The sequence below is a fragment of the Prionailurus bengalensis genome, chromosome E1, assembly GCF_016509475.1.
Source record: "Prionailurus bengalensis isolate Pbe53 chromosome E1, Fcat_Pben_1.1_paternal_pri, whole genome shotgun sequence".
In the NCBI taxonomy this organism is placed as follows: Eukaryota; Metazoa; Chordata; class Mammalia; order Carnivora; family Felidae; genus Prionailurus; species Prionailurus bengalensis.
This window is the reverse complement of record NC_057347.1, coordinates 34,914,182-34,931,514: the sequence shown is the minus strand read 5'-3', so window position 1 is coordinate 34,931,514 and position 17,333 is coordinate 34,914,182. Positions and strand designations below refer to the sequence as shown.

At 58.1% G+C, this 17,333-nt stretch overlaps 2 protein-coding genes across 4 annotated transcripts in view; one reads left to right on the top strand and one right to left on the bottom strand.

Annotated features, from left to right (window-relative positions):
* ACSF2 (acyl-CoA synthetase family member 2) overlaps positions 1 to 16,674 on the top strand; it is a 34,401-nt gene extending 17,727 nt beyond the window's left edge. The window contains exons 2-16 of one of the 2 annotated variants that reach the window (XM_043584103.1): positions 3,503 to 3,698; positions 4,072 to 4,200; positions 4,461 to 4,514; positions 4,881 to 4,999; positions 5,159 to 5,324; positions 5,902 to 5,997; positions 6,137 to 6,294; positions 6,962 to 7,038; positions 9,263 to 9,321; positions 13,374 to 13,481; positions 14,343 to 14,494; positions 15,719 to 15,860; positions 15,959 to 16,069; positions 16,220 to 16,288; positions 16,518 to 16,674. In XM_043584103.1, coding sequence (XP_043440038.1) covers positions 3,503 to 3,698; positions 4,072 to 4,200; positions 4,461 to 4,514; positions 4,881 to 4,999; positions 5,159 to 5,324; positions 5,902 to 5,997; positions 6,137 to 6,294; positions 6,962 to 7,038; positions 9,263 to 9,321; positions 13,374 to 13,481; positions 14,343 to 14,494; positions 15,719 to 15,860; positions 15,959 to 16,069; positions 16,220 to 16,288; positions 16,518 to 16,568 — 1,687 coding nt within the window. In that variant the 3' untranslated portion in view covers positions 16,569 to 16,674. Of the gene's footprint in view, positions 1 to 3,502; positions 3,699 to 4,071; positions 4,201 to 4,460; positions 4,515 to 4,880; positions 5,000 to 5,158; positions 5,325 to 5,901; positions 5,998 to 6,136; positions 6,295 to 6,586; positions 6,679 to 6,961; positions 7,039 to 9,262; positions 9,322 to 13,373; positions 13,482 to 14,342; positions 14,495 to 15,718; positions 15,861 to 15,958; positions 16,070 to 16,219; positions 16,289 to 16,517 lie in introns of both variants that reach the window. The other variant, XM_043584102.1, reaches the window with a different exon arrangement.
* On the bottom strand, positions 7,242 to 11,256 carry CHAD (chondroadherin). 2 transcript variants are annotated; one of them, XM_043584107.1, is made up of 4 exons: positions 10,414 to 11,256; positions 8,401 to 8,564; positions 7,984 to 8,129; positions 7,242 to 7,648 (listed from the first exon to the last, which is right to left on the bottom strand). In XM_043584107.1, the coding sequence occupies exons 1-3, from the start codon at positions 11,185 to 11,187 to the stop codon at positions 7,988 to 7,990; spliced, it is 1,080 nt and encodes a 359-aa protein (XP_043440042.1). In that variant the 5' UTR covers positions 11,188 to 11,256; the 3' UTR covers positions 7,242 to 7,648; positions 7,984 to 7,987. The 2 variants fall into 2 exon arrangements, with proteins under 2 accessions (XP_043440042.1, XP_043440041.1); XM_043584106.1 differs by having other exon boundaries at positions 7,242 to 7,740; positions 10,414 to 11,253.
* Positions 16,675 to 17,333: the final 659 nt, after the last annotated feature.

Here is a 17,333-nt window from a genome sequence, read left to right as displayed (position 1 = left end):
CAACTTCTGCTCAGGTCGTGATTTCATGGCTCTTGAGTTTGAGCCCTGCATCAGGCTCTGTGCTGATGGCTCAGAGCCTGGAGCCTGCTTCAGATTCTGTCTGTCTGTCTCTCTCTCTCTGCCCTCCCCACTCATGCTCTGTCTCTCTCTCAAGAATAAATAAACATTAAAAAGAAGAAGAAGAAGAACAGAAAAAGACGGAGTGCCTGGGGGTTCAGTTTGTTAAGTGTCCTACTCCTGATCTCACCTCAGGTCTTGATCTCCGGTTTGTGAATTCAAGCCCTGGGTTGGGCTCTGCTGGGGTGTGGAGCCTACTTAAAGAAAAAACAATAAAAGAAAAAGAAGTGGCTGCCCCTTTTTGCCCAAGGCCCTTGGGGTGTGTTCGAGGAAGGAGGAGAGTAGAATCAATTGTTTGCGCTTGGAGTTTCGAAAGGATGGGTGGTTCTTACCTTTATGAGCAAACTGCATTCATACGAGTTTCTAGAATTCTTAAGTCCTCTGGAGGAGCACCTGTTTCCACCTCTGTTCTGCCCTGCTCTGGTCCCAGGTTCCTGAGTTCAATGAGTAAACAGTGGTGGAAAAAAACAAAATGGAGATTAGACAGTCTGGGGGGACACATGCAAAGCCTAAAGAACAGAATTGCCCACCCACTCCTTCCTCCCCGATGTGTGTTCCGGGGGCGGTTTCACTGGCTTACCCGCTGCAGACTCAGCTACTTGGGCTCTGTGCATTTCACTCTCTTTACCTATAGGATGGCAGTTCATGCTTCCCACCTGTACGTTTTAGGATTTGCTTAGCATATGTCAGAGAAACCCACTCTCACTGTGGCTTTGAGGAGATGGGAGTTTCTTTTTCTGCGTCCTGTGTGACAGCCACCTTGTGGAGGCTCGGCGGCACAGTAGGCCCCCCGTCAAGGCTCCAGCCTCTTTGTCTCTGCCATTCCCTTCCTGTCGCAGATGGCACTCCAGCCAGTGGGAAAGGAAAAGGGAAGATGCCCCTTTCCTTTAAGGGAAGTTGCACCTAGTACCTCTCTTTAAATCCACACCTTCACCTTTGGGCCAGACCACCTGCAAGGGAAACTTGGGAATGTGGTTTCTATTCCACATGGCCATGGCCAACTAAACTCCCCGAGGGTGGTTTCTTAAGGACAAGGATCTATTGGGGGCCTTTGTACCTATCAGCACTGCTGTGAAGATAAAGGATATAACATACGTGACAATTGAAATGGATTTTTCTGGTTTTTTGGTTGTTTTTTTTTAATTTTTTAATGTTGATTTACTTTTGAGAGAGAGAGAGACAGAGTGCAAGTGAGGGAGGGGCAGAGAGAGAAGGAGACACAGAATCTGAAGCAGGCTCCAAGCTCTGAGCTGTCAGCACTGAGTCTGACTCGGGGCTTGAACTCACAGACCGTGAGATCATGACGTGAGCTGAAGTCGGCCACTTAACCGGCTGAGCCACCCAGGAGCCCTAGTTTTGGGGGGAATTTTTTGCACATAAACCAACCTGTTGATCTGCCAACTAGAATTTCCAGGAGGCCACTCTCTGGTCTGAAATCTATGGTTGAATGAGTAGAAACCCGGGTTCTGAACCAAGGACAGTGGTCAACTTTGAGGATAAGAGGAAACCTGTTATGCTTTGTTGACAACAAAACCTTTAAAGTGCTTGAGATTTTCCCTTGGCTGCCTCCTGATCCCGATGCTGGGCTGTGGGAGGCTGCCTGCCAGGCCTTCAAGGGCACTGGTTATCCACTGAACCTGAAAACTGTAGGTATATTAGGATGTATCCGTTATAAGCAACAGAAACGCAACTCAGACTGGCTTAAGTTTATTTTGGTTTGTTTGCTGATTTATTAGAGTCCACGAATAAGTGAGATCGGGCAATGTTTGCCTTTCTGAGTGTGGCTTATTTCACTTAGCATGATGTCCTCCAGCTTCCTCCTTGTTGCAAATGGAATTTGGCATTCCTCACCCGCCCCCCCTTTCGGAAACTGGCTTAAATTTAAAGAGGGAATTTATTGCCCTTTGACAGTGGAAAGTCCAGAGGAAGGCAGAAATCACCTGTGGCCGGGCCTAGGGATTCAGAACCTCAAGATGAAGTTTGTTACTGTGCCTTCCTGTCTCTGTCTCTCTCTTCCTACTTAGTAACCCTGTGTTCGTTTTCTTCTTAAGCAAGTTCTCCACATGCTTGTTCTTGCAACTATCACTTTTGGCAAACCCAAAGGAAGAAAGCATACTTGTTTCCCAGTGGGCAAAAATGCATGCCCTCCGCTGCTTGCCTGTGACGTAGGGATTTGGGGCGTGTAATCCCTTTTGAGGGGTGTCATAGTGGCCACTGGGAGCCTGCTCAAGAGTATTTTAGGTTGGTCAACCTAGGGATAGTAGGGTGTGGGGCCTCATAGGATTTTACAGCCCTGCTGTCTGGGCTGTTTTCTGCCCCCAGTACACCTGCAGGAACCACCTGGCCTACGTGGCTGGCCACAACCCTTTGATAAGATTAACTGGGTCATTTACATAGTATCCCCTTTCACTTGAGAATAACCACCGATCCAGTCCTCAGACTACTCCTAGGTGGGGAAGCTGAGGCCTAGAGAGGAGAAACCTGCGTCTTTTCCTGATGCCCCTGAGAACAAGGCCTGCAATTGTTTGTAATGCTAGGAGGCAGGAGGCAGGAGAAAGAGGCAGGAAGAGAAGCTGGCATAGAGTGTTTTATTCAAGTCACAGCCAAGGCAACAAGGGCTTTACCCACCAGGACCTCTGAGAAGGTACAGATGCCTCCCAGCTCTGTCCAGCTGCAGAACGGGAGAGAACTGAAGTCCCTGAGCAGACAGGAACCCAAGGAACTGTCCCAGTAGCTGAAAGCAGAGATGCTCCGTGGAGGTGACATGGGACACCAAAGGTGACTGTGTCGGTTGCCCACCCAGCCAGCAGCGTACTCGGGAGGAGCCCTCAGACCCCCGATCCCAGCCTAGTGCTCCCTTGCTCCCCACAGAGCTGCAGCGGGTCCCCTCAGCTTCCCAGTCCGCCTGCCTCGTGACCCACCCTCCTGCAAGGTGGCAGCGACTTCCTCTCCCATTTATGGGGAAATCCAGTGTGGCTCCCCTCTGCCCTGCATACCTGTTCTTGCCCCAGACTCTCCCCTGCAAGACCCAAGCAGTCAATCAACAAAAGGGACACGTGGTCCTTTTAGCATAGCAGCACCGAATTGGCCAACATTGGCCCTCAGGCCCCACACCACACCCTCTCTGATGGGAACAGGGTCTGAGACCTGTTACACTCCCACATTTAACCGACTGAGCCACCCAGGCGCTCAGAGTTTTTTTGAGTACAGCTTTAGAGATGCAGAATAACTGAGCCTTTCTATCGGGTCGTGGTTCCTGGGGATGGGGCAGGGGCGGGCACTTGTGCACGCTGTGAGCAGCCTACCTCCCGGCCGGGTGTGCCAGCCCCTGGTGCCAGAGCGGCCTGGCCTGGCACAGCGGAGTCCATCGCCTCTCTCCCCACAGCTCCGCAGGGGCAGATCGCACCGTCCCCCTGCCCGTCGGAGGCCTCAGCTACATCCAGGGCCTCACAAGACAGCGTCTTATCAACAAGACTGTGGGGCAGTGCCTGGAAGCCATAGCACGGAGGGTCCCCGACCGGGAGGCCTTGGTCGTCCCCCAGGAGAACATCAGGCTGACCTTTGCCCAGCTCAAGGAGGAGGTGGGTCCTGATCTTGAACCCTCGAAGTCAGCAGGTGCTAGCCCCCCAGGCTGCACTGGCTGGGTGGAGCCCTCAGGGCAGCACCTGGCTATGGGGCAGGGTGAGGGGCTGCCTGAGAACCCCAAGGGATGGCAGGAGAAGGGGGCAGGGCTGAGGCAGAAGAGGCCCGAGGTCACCTGCATCACTCACTCCTGGGCTGCTTGTTCACAATGCACATTCCCAGACCCCATCCAGGCCCACTGAGGCCTGGGAATCTGCCTGTCCCTTGCTCCCAGGTAGTTCCGGTGACAACCCCCGGGCCAAGGGCTGAGGTGGGAGTCAGGGCCCCTTCCGGCTCGCCCACGTCTCACCCCTTGTGCTCTATTTACACCAGGTGGACAAAGCGGCTTCTGGGCTCCTGAGTATCGGCCTCCGCAAGGGCGACCGGCTGGGCATGTGGGGACCCAACTCCTATGCGTGGGTGCTCATGCAGCTGGCCACCGCTCAGGCAGGCATCATTCTGGTGAGCGGGGAACAACTGGGTATGTAGGGGGTGCAGAATTCACGGGGAGTCCCCCAGCTCCTTGGCCCCTAAACCGAACGGGTGCCTGACTGGTTTCAGATCACGTAGTGCTTTCTTCCGAAGCCCCCCAAGGAGGCCTGGACAGTAGGGCACTGCCTCTGACGGCACGGTGTTTCTGTGCCTCCTGAGAGTGGAGAGGCAGTGGGAGGGACGGGATCTGGCCGAGACACTCACTGACATGCCCTCGCTGTCTCCACTAGGTGTCTGTGAACCCAGCCTACCAGGCTATGGAGTTGGAGTATGCCCTCAAGAAGGTAGAACCCGCTCCTGGGGGAGGGGGCTGGCCAGCCAGCCAGCCAGGGGGATGATGGGGGGGGGGGGCGGAGGCGGTCAGAGAGGGCACGCACAGGTGTGCGACACCCAGAGTCTGTCCATCCTCAGGTCTGCAGCAGGGGGAGGAGAGGGTGGTCGGTCAGACCCAAGGCCGGCGTGTGTGTCCCGGGGTCAGCACAGGTGTGTTGGAGGCAATATGCGTGTGAGCCGGCGTGTGTGTGGCACCCGCGTGTGTCGGGGTGGTGGCGTGTGTGTGTGAGAAGGAGTCACTGTTAGTGAGAACTAGCCCGGAGCCCCTGCCTGGAGCTCCCTGCTGACCAGGGGGGCGGGGGGCTCCCCCTCCACAGGTAGGCTGCAAAGCCGTCACATTCCCCAAGCAGTTCAAGACCCAGCAATACTACAACATCCTGAAGCAGATCTGCCCAGAGTTGGAGAAGGCCCAGCCGGGGGCCTTGAAGAGTCAGAGGTGGGGCTTTCCCACACTGGGAAGGGGGCGCGTGGTGTGGCCCCCTGGCCCCCTGATCCCCTCCCACCCCCCAGGGATGAGGCTGATGTCTCCCTGGGTCTCCCCTCAGCCCTCCCTCCCCGCAGGCTCCCAGATTCTCACTACCCTCCCTCCCCGCAGGCTCCCAGACCTGACCACAGTCATCTCGGTGGACGACCCTCTGCCAGGGGCCCTGCTCCTTGATGAGGTGGTGGCAGCTGGAAGCACAGAGCAGCATCTGGCCCGGCTGCGGTACACCCAGCAGTTCCTGTCCTGCCACGACCCCATCAACATCCAGTTCACCTCGGTAGGGCAGCGGTCTCCAGGCCCCAAGCCCCGGCTGGCCTGCTAACCCCTGCCCGCCCCTGTGACCCTTGCCCAAGAATGAGGAGATGACAGAAGAGGCCCAGGGTGTGGACACTCTTCTGGGGCCGGCCCTAGCTGTCCTCTCGGCCCCAGGAAACATCGCCAACTGGCGTCCTTGTCACATGCCCCCCCCCCCCCCCGCCCCGGCCCTCTCTTCCTCAGCACGGAGGCAGGCGCACTGGGCCACGTCAGGCCAGAGCTGACCGATGTGCCTCCTCATTTAGTAGATGAGGAAACTGAGGCCCAGAGAGGGAATCCGCCGCTGGGCCACAGAGTTCTCTGAGCCACTTGACGAGTGGCATAAGAACAGAGACCTTATCTCCCACATTTCTGGATCCTCACACCCGGCACCGTGCGGGCACATGGTAGACCTTTGTGAACACACGTTCAATGAATGAATGGATCAGGGACACTGGTCCCGGTCTCCTGACTCCCGGTCCGGTGCTCTCCCATATGGTGGCCCAGGGTGGGAAGGACATGGGGAGCAGGAGCCAAGCGTCACCTGCTTGTCTTATCAGGGGACGACAGGCAGCCCCAAGGGGGCCACACTCTCCCACTACAACATTGTCAACAACTCCAACATGATAGGGGATCGGCTGAGGCTGCACCTAAAGGTGAGGGGGCTAGCCCAGGCCCTGCAGGGGGTGGGGGTTGCTGGGCTCCCCCTGCTGGCTAGTGGAACTGGCTGGGGGTGGGGGTTGGAGGGGCACTTCTGGCTCCAGGGTAGAACTAGCTTCCTGCCTCCACTTCCAGACGTCAGAGGACTTACGGATCATCCTGCCCAGCCCCCTGTACCACTGCCTGGGTTCTGTGGGGGGCACGATGGTGAGCCTAATGTATGGTGCTACCCTCATCCTACCCTGTCCGACCTTTGATGGCAAGAAGGCGCTGGAGGCCATCAGCAAAGAGAGGTGGGCATCAGTGGGTAGCCCCCCAGGGGCCGATGAGACCCTCCGATTCCTCACTCCGGGGCTCTGATCCCTTTCTGAGATGTGTCCCCGCTTCAGCCCAGAGAAATGGAGACAGGGGTAGTGGGGGACTCCCAGGGGAGGACGAGTTCCTGCCTCCAAAGAGCTTCTCCTTCCTGTTTCCCACATATACAGCCTTGGCCCTTCCTGGGGGGGTTCAGGGTGGGGTGGGTAAGAAGAGGGAGCTCCCTTCCACTTCCCAGCCTGATTCTGAGACTTCCCCCACCTTATACAGAGGCACCATCCTGTACGGCACCCCCACAATGTTCGTGGACATTCTGAACCAGCCAGACTTCTCCAGTTACGACATCTCGTCCATGTGTGGAGGTGGGGTAGGGCCAAGGGTAGCCGAGCCAGGATTGACCTGATGAGCTGGATATGCGCCCAATCTCTTATTTAGGAGGCAACAAGACTTTGCAGAAAAGCGGGTGGGAGGGAGGCAAATCCCCAGTGTCCTTGGACACCAGCCCAAGGCCAAGTGCCAGGTGTAGGAACAAGTCCAGGGTCAAGGGCAAGAGGGGAATGTTCTGCTCTAGGAGGAGCCGTAGGTGAAGGGGGTCCACAGGGCCTGGAGAAGCAGGGAGCTGTGTCAGTCTTCTCTCTGATTCAGGTGTGATTGCTGGGTCCCCCGCACCCCCAGAGCTGATCCGAGCCATCATCGACAAGCTAAACATGAAGGAGCTGGTGGTGAGTGGCAGCTGGGCTGGGGCTGCGGGCAGGGGGCAGGCCAGGCCCGGGGTGAGAACAGACTGGTGTCTGTAGGGATGAGCTCGGGCCAGATCTCCAAGGAAGACCCTCTCGGTTGGCCCTCCTTCCAGAAAGCAGATGTGAGAAAGTGCAGTCTGACCTCATCAGTAGCTGGCGGGTCATAGAAACAGGTGACAGGGGAGTAAATATTACCCATACATAAATTTATATTTATGGAAATCTGGAAGAGAAGGGCAGCATGGGAGGGTAATGCGGCAAAGCACCAGTATCCCGCTAGAGTGTCCTGGCAGGCAGGGGGCTGGCGGAGTTGGGGTATGGGCTCAAGACCCTTTCTGGACGAAAGGAGAAGGGCAAAGATCTGGTATTCGTTTCCAAAGGGCAAGGCCAGGGGAGCAAAGGGAAGGAGGATTCGGGTTCTGGTTCTGAAGGACTTGGGGTCTTGGCAATAGCTTCTCTGAGAGGAGCCGTGGCGGTGGGGCCAGGCGTGATGGAGCTCTCACCGTCAGGGGGAGCTGGGTTCGTGCTGGAGTGCCCGAGTCCCCCTGCCAGGACGTGTCTAGGTGTGAACAGCTCTGTGCATCAGCAGAGGCTGTGGGGAGAGGTGGGGGTCAGAGATGGGAAGGTCAGTAGTTTCTCCAGCTGGAGGCAGAGGCCGGTCACCAGGACCGGCTGAGTCAGGACCTGCAGTGAGGCAAGGTTCAGTGTCAGAAGCCCGATAGCCTTGACAAGGCTTGCAGAGAATGGTGGGAGTCCCAGGCAGCGTCATTTTCTCCTTTAGAGGGGAGCCCCAGTCCTCCCCTCCCCTCCCCGCACAAATGGAGAGTATGCATGCCCCTCTGTGGGCACAGAGTATCCTGGGACCCCCTCCTCACTTGCTAGAATCTCCGGAGAGGGGAATAGGGGAGCTGCCCACCCGTGCCCCACCTGTTCAATGGCGGCCGGCTTTCTTGGACCTCTTAGTGGGGAACTTGCAGCCGCGGAAGGCATCGGTGTCACGGATATGCTGGCCTTTGAACTTGGCGGGTGAGGCGCAAGTGGCATCAGGGCGGGAAGCCTTGGCTTCCAGCCACCTAGAGAGACAGAGAGTCGCTGGGATTGGGCGAGAGATGGCAGGGGGCGGGGGGGGGCGCGGGGGGAGGGGACAATGAGCCAGGGGGCCAAGATCAACTTATCTCTAGGATAGCCTGGAACTGTCACCTTCATTTTACAAACTCCTAGGGCCCACACCTGTTAGGCAGCAGATCTAGGACATGTGCCCCAGACGTCGTACTGCAGGGCCAGTGTGCCTCCACTCCATCCCATGAGGGCAGGTCACAGCGGGTAGCATGGGGGTGTTCTCACCTCCGAAGACCCCGGAGCTGGCAGGTGCACTTCCAGGGGTTGTTGGTGAGGGTGAGGGTCTCTAGGCCGTCAAAGGGGAAGTTGGAGGGCAGCTGGTTCAGGCGGTTGTTCTCCAGGTGGATGTGTTTCAGCGTGGTCACACCCACGAAAGCACCGTCCGAGAACTGCGGAGTGAGGTGGACGTGAGTGAGGACCCCAGCCCCGGTGTCCAGCCTCTCCCAGCTCTAAGGTCCCACAGTGGTGGCTCCTGAGGCTAAATTGTCTCAGATGACCTAAGCCATACAGCCACCGATTGAGATAGGTGGTGTTATTTCCAAAATGCAGATGGGGGGGCGGGTTTGGGCGTGTTGGGGGGGGGGGAGGGCAAGTCTCTTGCCCAGGGTCACACTAGAGAGTAAACAGTAGCTGCGGGACCACACCCAGCTCCTCTTCCCCTGGCATCACACTCCCTGCACAAACACTGGTCCTGGGGAGGCAGCCAGAGTTTGGCTCCAGCGGCCTGCGTTGGCACACGGTGAAGCTGGTCAGTGTTTGGTGGGATGGGCAGTGGGCCCAGGCTCCCCGCAGCCCCAGGGTCCTGGGACTTCCCCCAGCTCTGTCCTCACTGCTCCCTCACTGCTTGCCAGATGCTATTTGTGGAGCCTCCTTGGTGGAGCCTTTGGCCAGGCTGGACGGCTCCAGAGGAAACATTCTATTGGTGCCCGCATCTTGGCCCAGGCATCACAGTCCTGCCTGGCCGCACCGCCCCCTCCCACCCCCCCCGCCCCGCCCCAGATCAGCCCCTACTGCCCTGCTCTGCGACCCACTAAAAGGCCACTCTGGCACCGGTGGCCCACAGGGAAATCCGACTTCATGTCTGCAGGGGCCGGGGCTGAAGAAGGGCGGGCCGCATCCACCCAGACAAAGTTGGCTGCCATCCAGGTATGATTCTGCCCTCATCTCTGTGGCTCAGGGAGGGGTGCGAAGTTCCCTGGTAACCAGACTGTTCTGATGACGGTCTTCTACACCTTGCCTTGGTCCTCGCCCAAACCTCCTGGCCGAAGCCCCTGTACCAGAGTGATTTTCCAGTCCCACGGAGAGATTCCACCGCCACCCAAGGCAACCCCACCTGGGTATCACAGGGGAGGATGGGCTGAGCAAGGATGCAGCCAGGAGACGGGTCTGGTGACTGCTGTGGGCAAAGGGCAGTCAGTGGTCTGGGGGGACAGTGCGGCCCAGCCAGTCTTCCCTGTATGGAGACACCCGGAGTCCTGTGCCAAAGGCTGACAGTGTCATGGGGCTCTTGCCTTTGTCCCTTGGCAGAGCGCATGGGGCCATCCCTGCGACCTGGGGAAACCCCTAGTTCCTGGGCCCCCTCCATTGAAATGAACCTGAGAACGCAGCGGAGTGTGTCTGTGTGTGAACTGGGAGGTGGGGCAGGGTGGGGAGGGGAACATTCGCCAGGGCCTCTGGGGGGCATGGAGGAGGTCTTCTTCCTCAGCTACTTGCTTTCCCTTCACCCCCCCAGCCCCCCACCCCACTTTTGCACACATGCACTCCCCCCGCCCCCCCCCCCCCACCAAGAACAGGGTCTCTTTGTGGGCCTGATTTGCCCAGCTCCTCTGGAAACCTTCTCAATAAACAAACCTTCCTTTATGGGGTGGTAGGCCTGCTGGAGACAGGAAAAAAACAGCAGAGGAGGGATGGAAGGGCCCGACAGGAAGAGGTGGCTCCTGCCCACAGCAGGGGGTTGGGGAGCACTGGATGTGCCTCCCAGGGGCCAACCAAGGGGCCAGGGCAGCCCCAACTCTGTCCGTAAGTAGGAATCCTAGGAGGGCGGTGACTGAGACTAGGGACAGGGGTGAGGATGTGACAAGATGAGGGACGGAGGTGGCAAAGCTCCTCACCTTGGAGACAGCCAGAGAGACAGAAGCAATTTTAGGGGAGAAGGGACGGTGCCCGGCTGTGGCCCTGGATCCCTGGGCCTCGAGGCAGAAAAGGAGCCCGGGCAGAGCTCCGCAGCTGGCAGCTCACCTTCTCCAGGTTGCTGTTGTCCAGCCAGAGGGTCTCCAGGTATCTGCCGAAAGACTGGAAGGCATTGTCGGGAATGCTTTTCAGGGGGTTGTGGGACAGCTTCAGCTCCTCCACCACCCGCAGCTTGCTGAGGGCGGCTGAGGGGTAGCCGGACAGCTGGTTCCTGTCCAGGTAGAACTTGGCGAGGTTCTCCACGTCGTCCAGAGCGCCGGGCTGCAGCGAAGTGAGCGAATTTTCCGACAGGTAGAGCCAGCGCAGGTCCTTGGCGCCCTGGAAGGCGCCAGCGCGCAGCTCGCGGATCTTGTTGTTGTTGAGCTGCAGGATGAAGAGGTTGACCAGCGGGGAGAGCAGCCCCCGGGGCAGCTCGGTCACCTTGTTGTGGTCCAGGTAGAGGTAGGTGAGCTCCGTCAGGTCGTCGAAGGCGCCGGCGCGCAGCACACGGATGTCGTTGTGGGACAGGTACAGGTAGATGAGCTGCTTGAGGCCTCGGAAGGCGCCGGCGGCCACCTCGCGGATCTGGCAGTGCTGCAGGTGCAGCGACACGAGGTTGGGCATGGCCCGGAACGAGTTGGCGGCCAGCACCGGGAAGTTGTTGCGTTGTAGGTTGAGCAGCTTGGTCTTCTCTGACACCTTGGGGATCTTCTGCAGCCCCACCTTGTCACAGATGACGTGCTGCAGGTCTCCGTGGCAATGGCAGTTCTGGGGGCAGGCGGCCAGCGCCGGCAGCAGGCCGGCCAGGAGGCCGAGGCTGAGCAAGAGCAACGGACGGGCCATGGCCGGACGCCGGGGGGCCGGGGGGCCGGGGGGCAGCGGCGGCGGGGCGCGGGCAGCGGCAAGTCCTGGGCACTCCGGTCTCCCGCCCTATTTATACGGTGGCCCTGACCGCAGCCTGCAGCCGGAGCCAGCTTCTACGTGGAGCATCCAGGCCACCGGGCTTAACTCCCTCCCGCCCAGGGATGCGCCCCCGCCCTCGACGGGGAGGGGCGGGGCCCTGCCCCCAGCTGGCGACCGTGCGAGGTGGGGGGGGGGGGGGCTGGGACCGTGACCCCAGAGCCTAGTCCTGGCCCCTGGCCCCTTTCTCCCTGCCCACTCAGATCCTGCCTCTCTCCCGACCCTTCCCGCCCCCCCCTCCCGCCCCGCATCTCCTTTCCCCATCCTTTCCCGGGGGGGGGGGGGGGGGGATACGAGTGCACCCAGAGCCCCAAGTTCACACCGGAGAGTGGAGGCGTTCCCGAACGTATTTGTTTGCTCAAGTTTGCGCCTGAAAGCCGCCCCCCCCCGCCCAATACACGCTCGGCGCGGAGCCCTGGCCCCGGGGAGGGAGGAAGCGGGGCCGGACAGCCGGACGCGAGTCTCGCCGCGGTCGGCCGGCCGGCGGCGCTTTAATAGCACTCTTGTGCGGCGCCGGCCGAGCGTGCGAGCCGCGCTGGCGTCGGGCTCCCCCTTCCGGCCGGCCAACCCCAAGGCGACGGGCCCTCCTTCCCCACCCTTGGGGTGTAGTCTCTGGCCCCTCTCGTCCAGCCCCCGGCTTGAGTTTCTGTCCCCTGCACTCCCATCCCGTTTTTCCACTGCTGAAGGCTAACCAGAAATGTGGGAACAGGGGCGGGGAGTGGGGGGCGGGAGGGGGGGGGTGGTGACCCGTAGAACTCGCAGACACACCTGAAGACCACAGACGCGGAGCGGGGACAACTGAACCAGCACAGTCACACCATCTCTCCCCGACCCCCTCCTTCATTTCCCTAAAATATGTCCATCTCCTCATCCCCACCGCCAGCGGTCAGGACCTGCCCCTGAGGGGTCTCTCAGGGTGGCGGCCAGAGTGGCGCCAAGGTGTACTTGGCAGAGGCCACACCTGGGCAGTGGCCCCAGGACTATGGCAAGGTGGGGGGGGAGGGGGGTCAGGTCCTGGCTACCAGCGATCAGCTCTGGACAGCTTAGGTCCTGTGGGCAGCCGTCCCCCAGCTGACCAGGTCTCTGTGTCCATTTGCCAGCCATGGTGTCCGGATTCCTGCGGAAAGGGGAGGGTAGGTAGGCAGGGTAGGAGCCCTGGGCTGCCTGGTACAGGCTGTTGTCTGGGTTTGAGAGGGGGAGGGGAGGGGCCCCAGCGGTGTGCCAGCTACCACAGAGGAAGTGGGGAGTGGGGTGGGGTGGGGTGGAGGATGGACAAAGGTCTGTTGTCTGTGTTGATCAGGAGCCTAGATTACAGGGTACCTAGCCCCTCTCCTAAGTCCCTTTCACCCGTTGCCTTAGACGGGGGTCATAGTTGGCTCAGAACATTCTCTGATGGTATTTAGGTTCCTCCAAGGTTGGCTTCTGGTTTTCTGTTGCTCAGGATGTTCCAACCACTGGAAGTGTTGGGTGGGAGTGGGGGGGGGGGGGCGGTGTGTGTGTGTGACTGGCTTTTAAACCCTGCTCTGGCTATATTTTAATTGTGATGGAAATACACTTACAGGAAACCCTCCAAAGCTTCGGGGTCACCCACCACAAGGCCAGGCATTGATCTCGGGGTTTCAGGCGGGTGGGTGGGTTGTGTCTGTGCAGTTTCCAGCTGGGCCAATGCAGGCTGGCTTTCTCATCAAGTTTATGGGACCTTCAGTTTGGAAGGGAGGGAAAGGGGATGTTGCGGCCTGAAATCAGGGAGGGGGTGCTGAGACAGCCTGGGGAGGAAGGAGAGAAGGCTGGGGCGTCGGGAATGCAGGGAACCATGGGCTCAGGCACATGGCTGCTCCAGGAAGCAAGAAACAGAGAGCCCTGGCTAGAAAAGAATGTTCCTTGATCTCAATTTTATCTCAGACCTGGGGCCCCTGCTAGTTGAGCTAGTCCCTCTGCCGGAGTGCCTCTTTTCCCATCACCCACTGCCCTCCACTTTCTCCTGGGTTCCTTCACATTCCCCCAGGGTAGCTCACCCTTCACACTGCATCTCCAGTGCTCCCTCCAAACGCCTTCCCCCAACCCTCTAGGTGGCTTACGGAACAACAGAGAACAGTCCCGTGACCTTCATGAACTTCGCCGAGGACACTGTGGAACAGAAGGCAGAAAGTGTGGGCAGAATTATGCCTCACACAGAGGTTAGCCCCAGATGGAGACCTTTGGACCCCACCTCCTATCACTCCACTGGGGCGCATTCCTTGGGGACATTTATTGCTTTCTTTCTTTTCTTTTCTTAAATTTTTTTTCATCTTTATTTTTGAGAGAGGGAGACAGAGCGTGAGCAGGGGAGGGGCAGAGAAGGAGGGAGACACAGAATCCGAAGCAGGCTCCGGGCTCTGAGCTGTCAGCACAGAGCCTGACACGGGGCTCGAACCCACGAGCTGTGAGATCATGACCTGAGCTGAAGTCGGACACTTAACTGACTGAGCCACCCGGGCACCCCCATTTCTTTCTATCAGACAGCCACACAGCTCACTCAAGGTGCCCAGAGCACCCCGAGCCCCCAGCAGCAAGGTCCTCCCCAGGCCTGGCCTAGGGCTTTTTCTGAGCCTGAGGCTAAGGCCTGAGAGGAAAGAGCTGGAACAGTGGCCTTGAGCAGCCGCCAGCTGAACTCCCGCAGCCTCCCTTCCTGTCTGAGGTGTGTTTTTGCCAAGCCCCACTGTCTGTTTCAGGGGCAGCCAGGATGGCCTCAAAGAGGAGCCAGAGCACAGAGATTTTTCCTACACAGTTTTTTTCTCTCCCATACCCCCCGCCCCTGCCTTCTACAGAGCCCGTCTTTTTGCTTGGCATAAACACTTAGTTTCCCAGGCAGCCTGTCCCTTTGAGGGCCCCTTGCACCTTGAAGGCTGACCCAGAGCAGCTCTCACTGATTGGGCTGGGCAGAGCCAGGGGCTGGAAAGGCGAAGCCCCCCACCTCCCCCCATCCCGAGGCGCCCCCCCCCCATTCCTGAGGCGAGAGGGCAGGCAGGAGGCCCCAGCCTGAAGTTGCCCGGTCCCAGGCCCAGATTGTGGACATGAAGACGGGGACGCTGGCAGAGCTGAACACGTCCGGGGAGCTGTGCATCCGAGGGTACTGCGTCATGCTGGGCTACTGGGGCGAGCCCCAGAAGACCGAGGAAGCGATTGGACAGGACAAGTGGTATCACACAGGGTGAGGAGGCAGCTGGGGGCCGAGGAGAGGCTGGGGGGGGTGGGGGGGTTGGGGGTGGGGGTAGGGCCTGAGTCTTAGCTGGAAACATCAAACTAACACAAAGAGAACTTGTTTGTCAAGAGGGCTCCTTCACATCTTGGAGACTTCATTTCCAAAATGTGTCAGATGAGGATGATCGTGCTCCCTGCACAGAGCACCCAAAAAGATCAAACACAGCATGGGTGAGAGCGCCTAGGACAGGGCGCTATACGGGTGTCTGTAAAACCTGAGCCAAGACTCATCTGTCAATTGAGAAAAACAATTTTTTCTCAAAGCTTTTTTTCTTCTTCTTTTAGCGTTTATTTATTTTTGAGAGAGAGAGAGAGAGCACGAGCTTGGGGAGGGGCAGACAGAGAAGGGAACAGGGGATCCGAAGCGGGCTCCACGCTGACAGCGGAGAGCCCGAAGTGGGGCTTAAACTCCTGAACCGCGAGATCGTGACTTGAGCTGAAATCGGACCCGACTGAGCCCCCGGGCGCCCCTCGAGTGAACAAATTCTTATCGTGCACCTCCGATGTGCCAGCACTGTTCTGGCCACTGGTGGTCCAAGGGAAGGCAAGATGAACAGGGTCCTGCCCTGACTTTCCACACGTCTTGGGGAGGAAGACAGATACAAAAGAGATCAGTTCAGACATGGATAAACGCCAGGAAGACAGTAAAACAGGGTCAGAGAAAAGAAAGCAGCAGTGGTGGGGACAGGAGCTTCTCTTAGATTGGGGGGTCAGAGAAAACCTCTTTAAGGTGGACGTGTTTGGGGCGCCTGGGTGGCGCAGTCGGTTAAGCGTCCGACTTCAGCCAGGTCACGATCTCGCGGTCCGTGAGTTCGAGCCCCGCGTCAGGCTCTGGGCTGATGGCTCAGAGCCTGGAGCCTGTTTCCGATTCTGTGTCTCCCTCTCTCTCTGCCCCTCCCCCGTTCATGCTGTCTCTCTCTGTCCCAAAAATAAATAAACGTTGAAAAAAAAAAAAAGGTGGACGTGTTTAAACTGACCCCCGAATGATTAAAAAAAAAAAAAAAGAAAAAAAAAGCTAGCCACGAAAATCATATATCCAGAACGTCTTATTTATGCCATATCCCCCAGAGTCTAGGGCAGTATGAGGCACACAATAGGTGCTCAATAAATGTTTGATGGCTAAGCCAGTCAGAAGAGGCAGAAGTGAGAGGTCATCCCTGGGCTTTCCTCACAGAGACATCGCCGTGATGGACAATCAGGGCTTCTGCAAGATCGTGGGCCGCTCCAAGGATATGATCATCCGGGGCGGTGAGAACATCTACCCCGCCGAGCTTGAAGACTTCTTTCACACACACCCGCAGGTGCAGGAAGTGCAGGTGAGCCACCCAGCCCAGGTGAGCCCAGGTGAGCCCCCCAGGAGCAGGAAACAGGGATGGGCATGGCAATGTCTGACATCTGTCTCTGGCGCTGCAAGGTGGTGGGGGTGAAGGACGACCGGATGGGGGAGGAAATCTGTGCCTGCATTCGCCTGAAAAAGGGGGAGAAGACTACAGCGGAGGAGATCAAGGCTTTCTGCAAAGGAAAGGTGGGAACCTCAGCCCGCCCCATGCTGATGTTGCTTTGTGCTTCAACCCCCTCTCTCTGCCAGCCAGCCAGGCAGCCCACTGCCCCCTCCTCCTCCCCCGCTTCCTGCCCCCCCCCCCATCCTCACGCTTTATCTCCCTCTGGTCTGCAGATCTCCCACTTCAAGATTCCCCGATACGTCGTGTTTGTCACAAACTACCCCCTCACTGTCTCAGGAAAGGTGAGTAAAGGAGACCAGAGAGGGGCAGGGTGGCCTGGGGTCCTAGGTACAGAAGGCCAGGTGGCTCGACCTATGCCTCCCTCCGTGATGGGCAAAAGAGTCTGGCTTGCCACAAACTTTCCCCACTTTACCCTAAGAAACACCTCAGTCCCAGGCAAACCAAGCCAGCTGGGAACCATGGTTGGCAGAGGCCCTGAGCCTGGCTCTCGCTCTGTTCTTTTTCCTCTAGATCCAGAAATTCAAACTTCGACAGCAGATGGAACAACATCTAAACCTGTGAATAAGGGCGGGGGGGGGGGGGGGATCCTCCCAGGCCCTTGCTGCCCTCCTCCCACATTCCCCTGTCTGTCTTTGTGATTTGGCATAAAGAGCTTCTGTTTTCTTTGGTTGGTCTCTTGCTGGTGTGCTCACTTGACAGCTGCTATGGGATGGAGAAGGGAGGGACACTTTCAGACCCTCCGGTTCCTTGTCACGAAGGTGACACGAAGGTTCCTTGTCACGAAGGTGTCACGAAGGTGCCGACTTTGGTGTGCATTATCTATTTCATTTAATCCTCACTTGATCCCTCTGAGACATGAACCCAGATCATTGCTTTTTCACTTTGTTGTCAGATTAGTCCAGCAAGAAGTATCCTTTTTAAAACAATAACAGCTTGGGGCGCCTGGGTGGCTCAGTCGGTTAAGCATCCGGCTTTGGCTCAGGTCACGAACTTGAGGTTTGTGAGTTCAAGCCCTACGTCGGGTTCTGTGCCGACACCGTGGAGCCAGGAGCCTGCTTCAGAATCTGTGACTGCCTCTCTCTCTCTCTGCCCCTCTCCCACTCATGCTCTGTCTCTGTCCCTCAAAAAATAAATGTTAAATTTTTTTTTTAAACAGTAACAGCTTGGGGCGCCTGGGTGGCTCAGTCAGTTACACATCCGACTTCCGCTCAGGTCATGATCTTGCGGTTCGTGAGTTTGAGCCCCATATCAGGCTTTGCACTGGTGGTACAGAGCCTGCTTGGGATTCTCTCTCTCTCCCTCTCTCTGCCCCTTCACCACTTGCAC

Coding starts and splice junctions, on each gene's coding strand:
- CHAD (XM_043584107.1), bottom strand. CDS start 11,187: ATGGCCCGTCCGTTGCTCTTGCTCAGCCTCGGCCTCCTGGCCGGCCTG. Junction 8,565..10,413: donor ACAACAGCAACCTGGAGAAG/GTGAGCTGCCAG, acceptor CTCACTCCGCAG/TTCTCGGACGGTGCTTTCGT. Junction 8,130..8,400: donor CAGCTCCGGGGTCTTCGGAG/GTGAGAACACCC, acceptor CTGTCTCTCTAG/GTGGCTGGAAGCCAAGGCTT.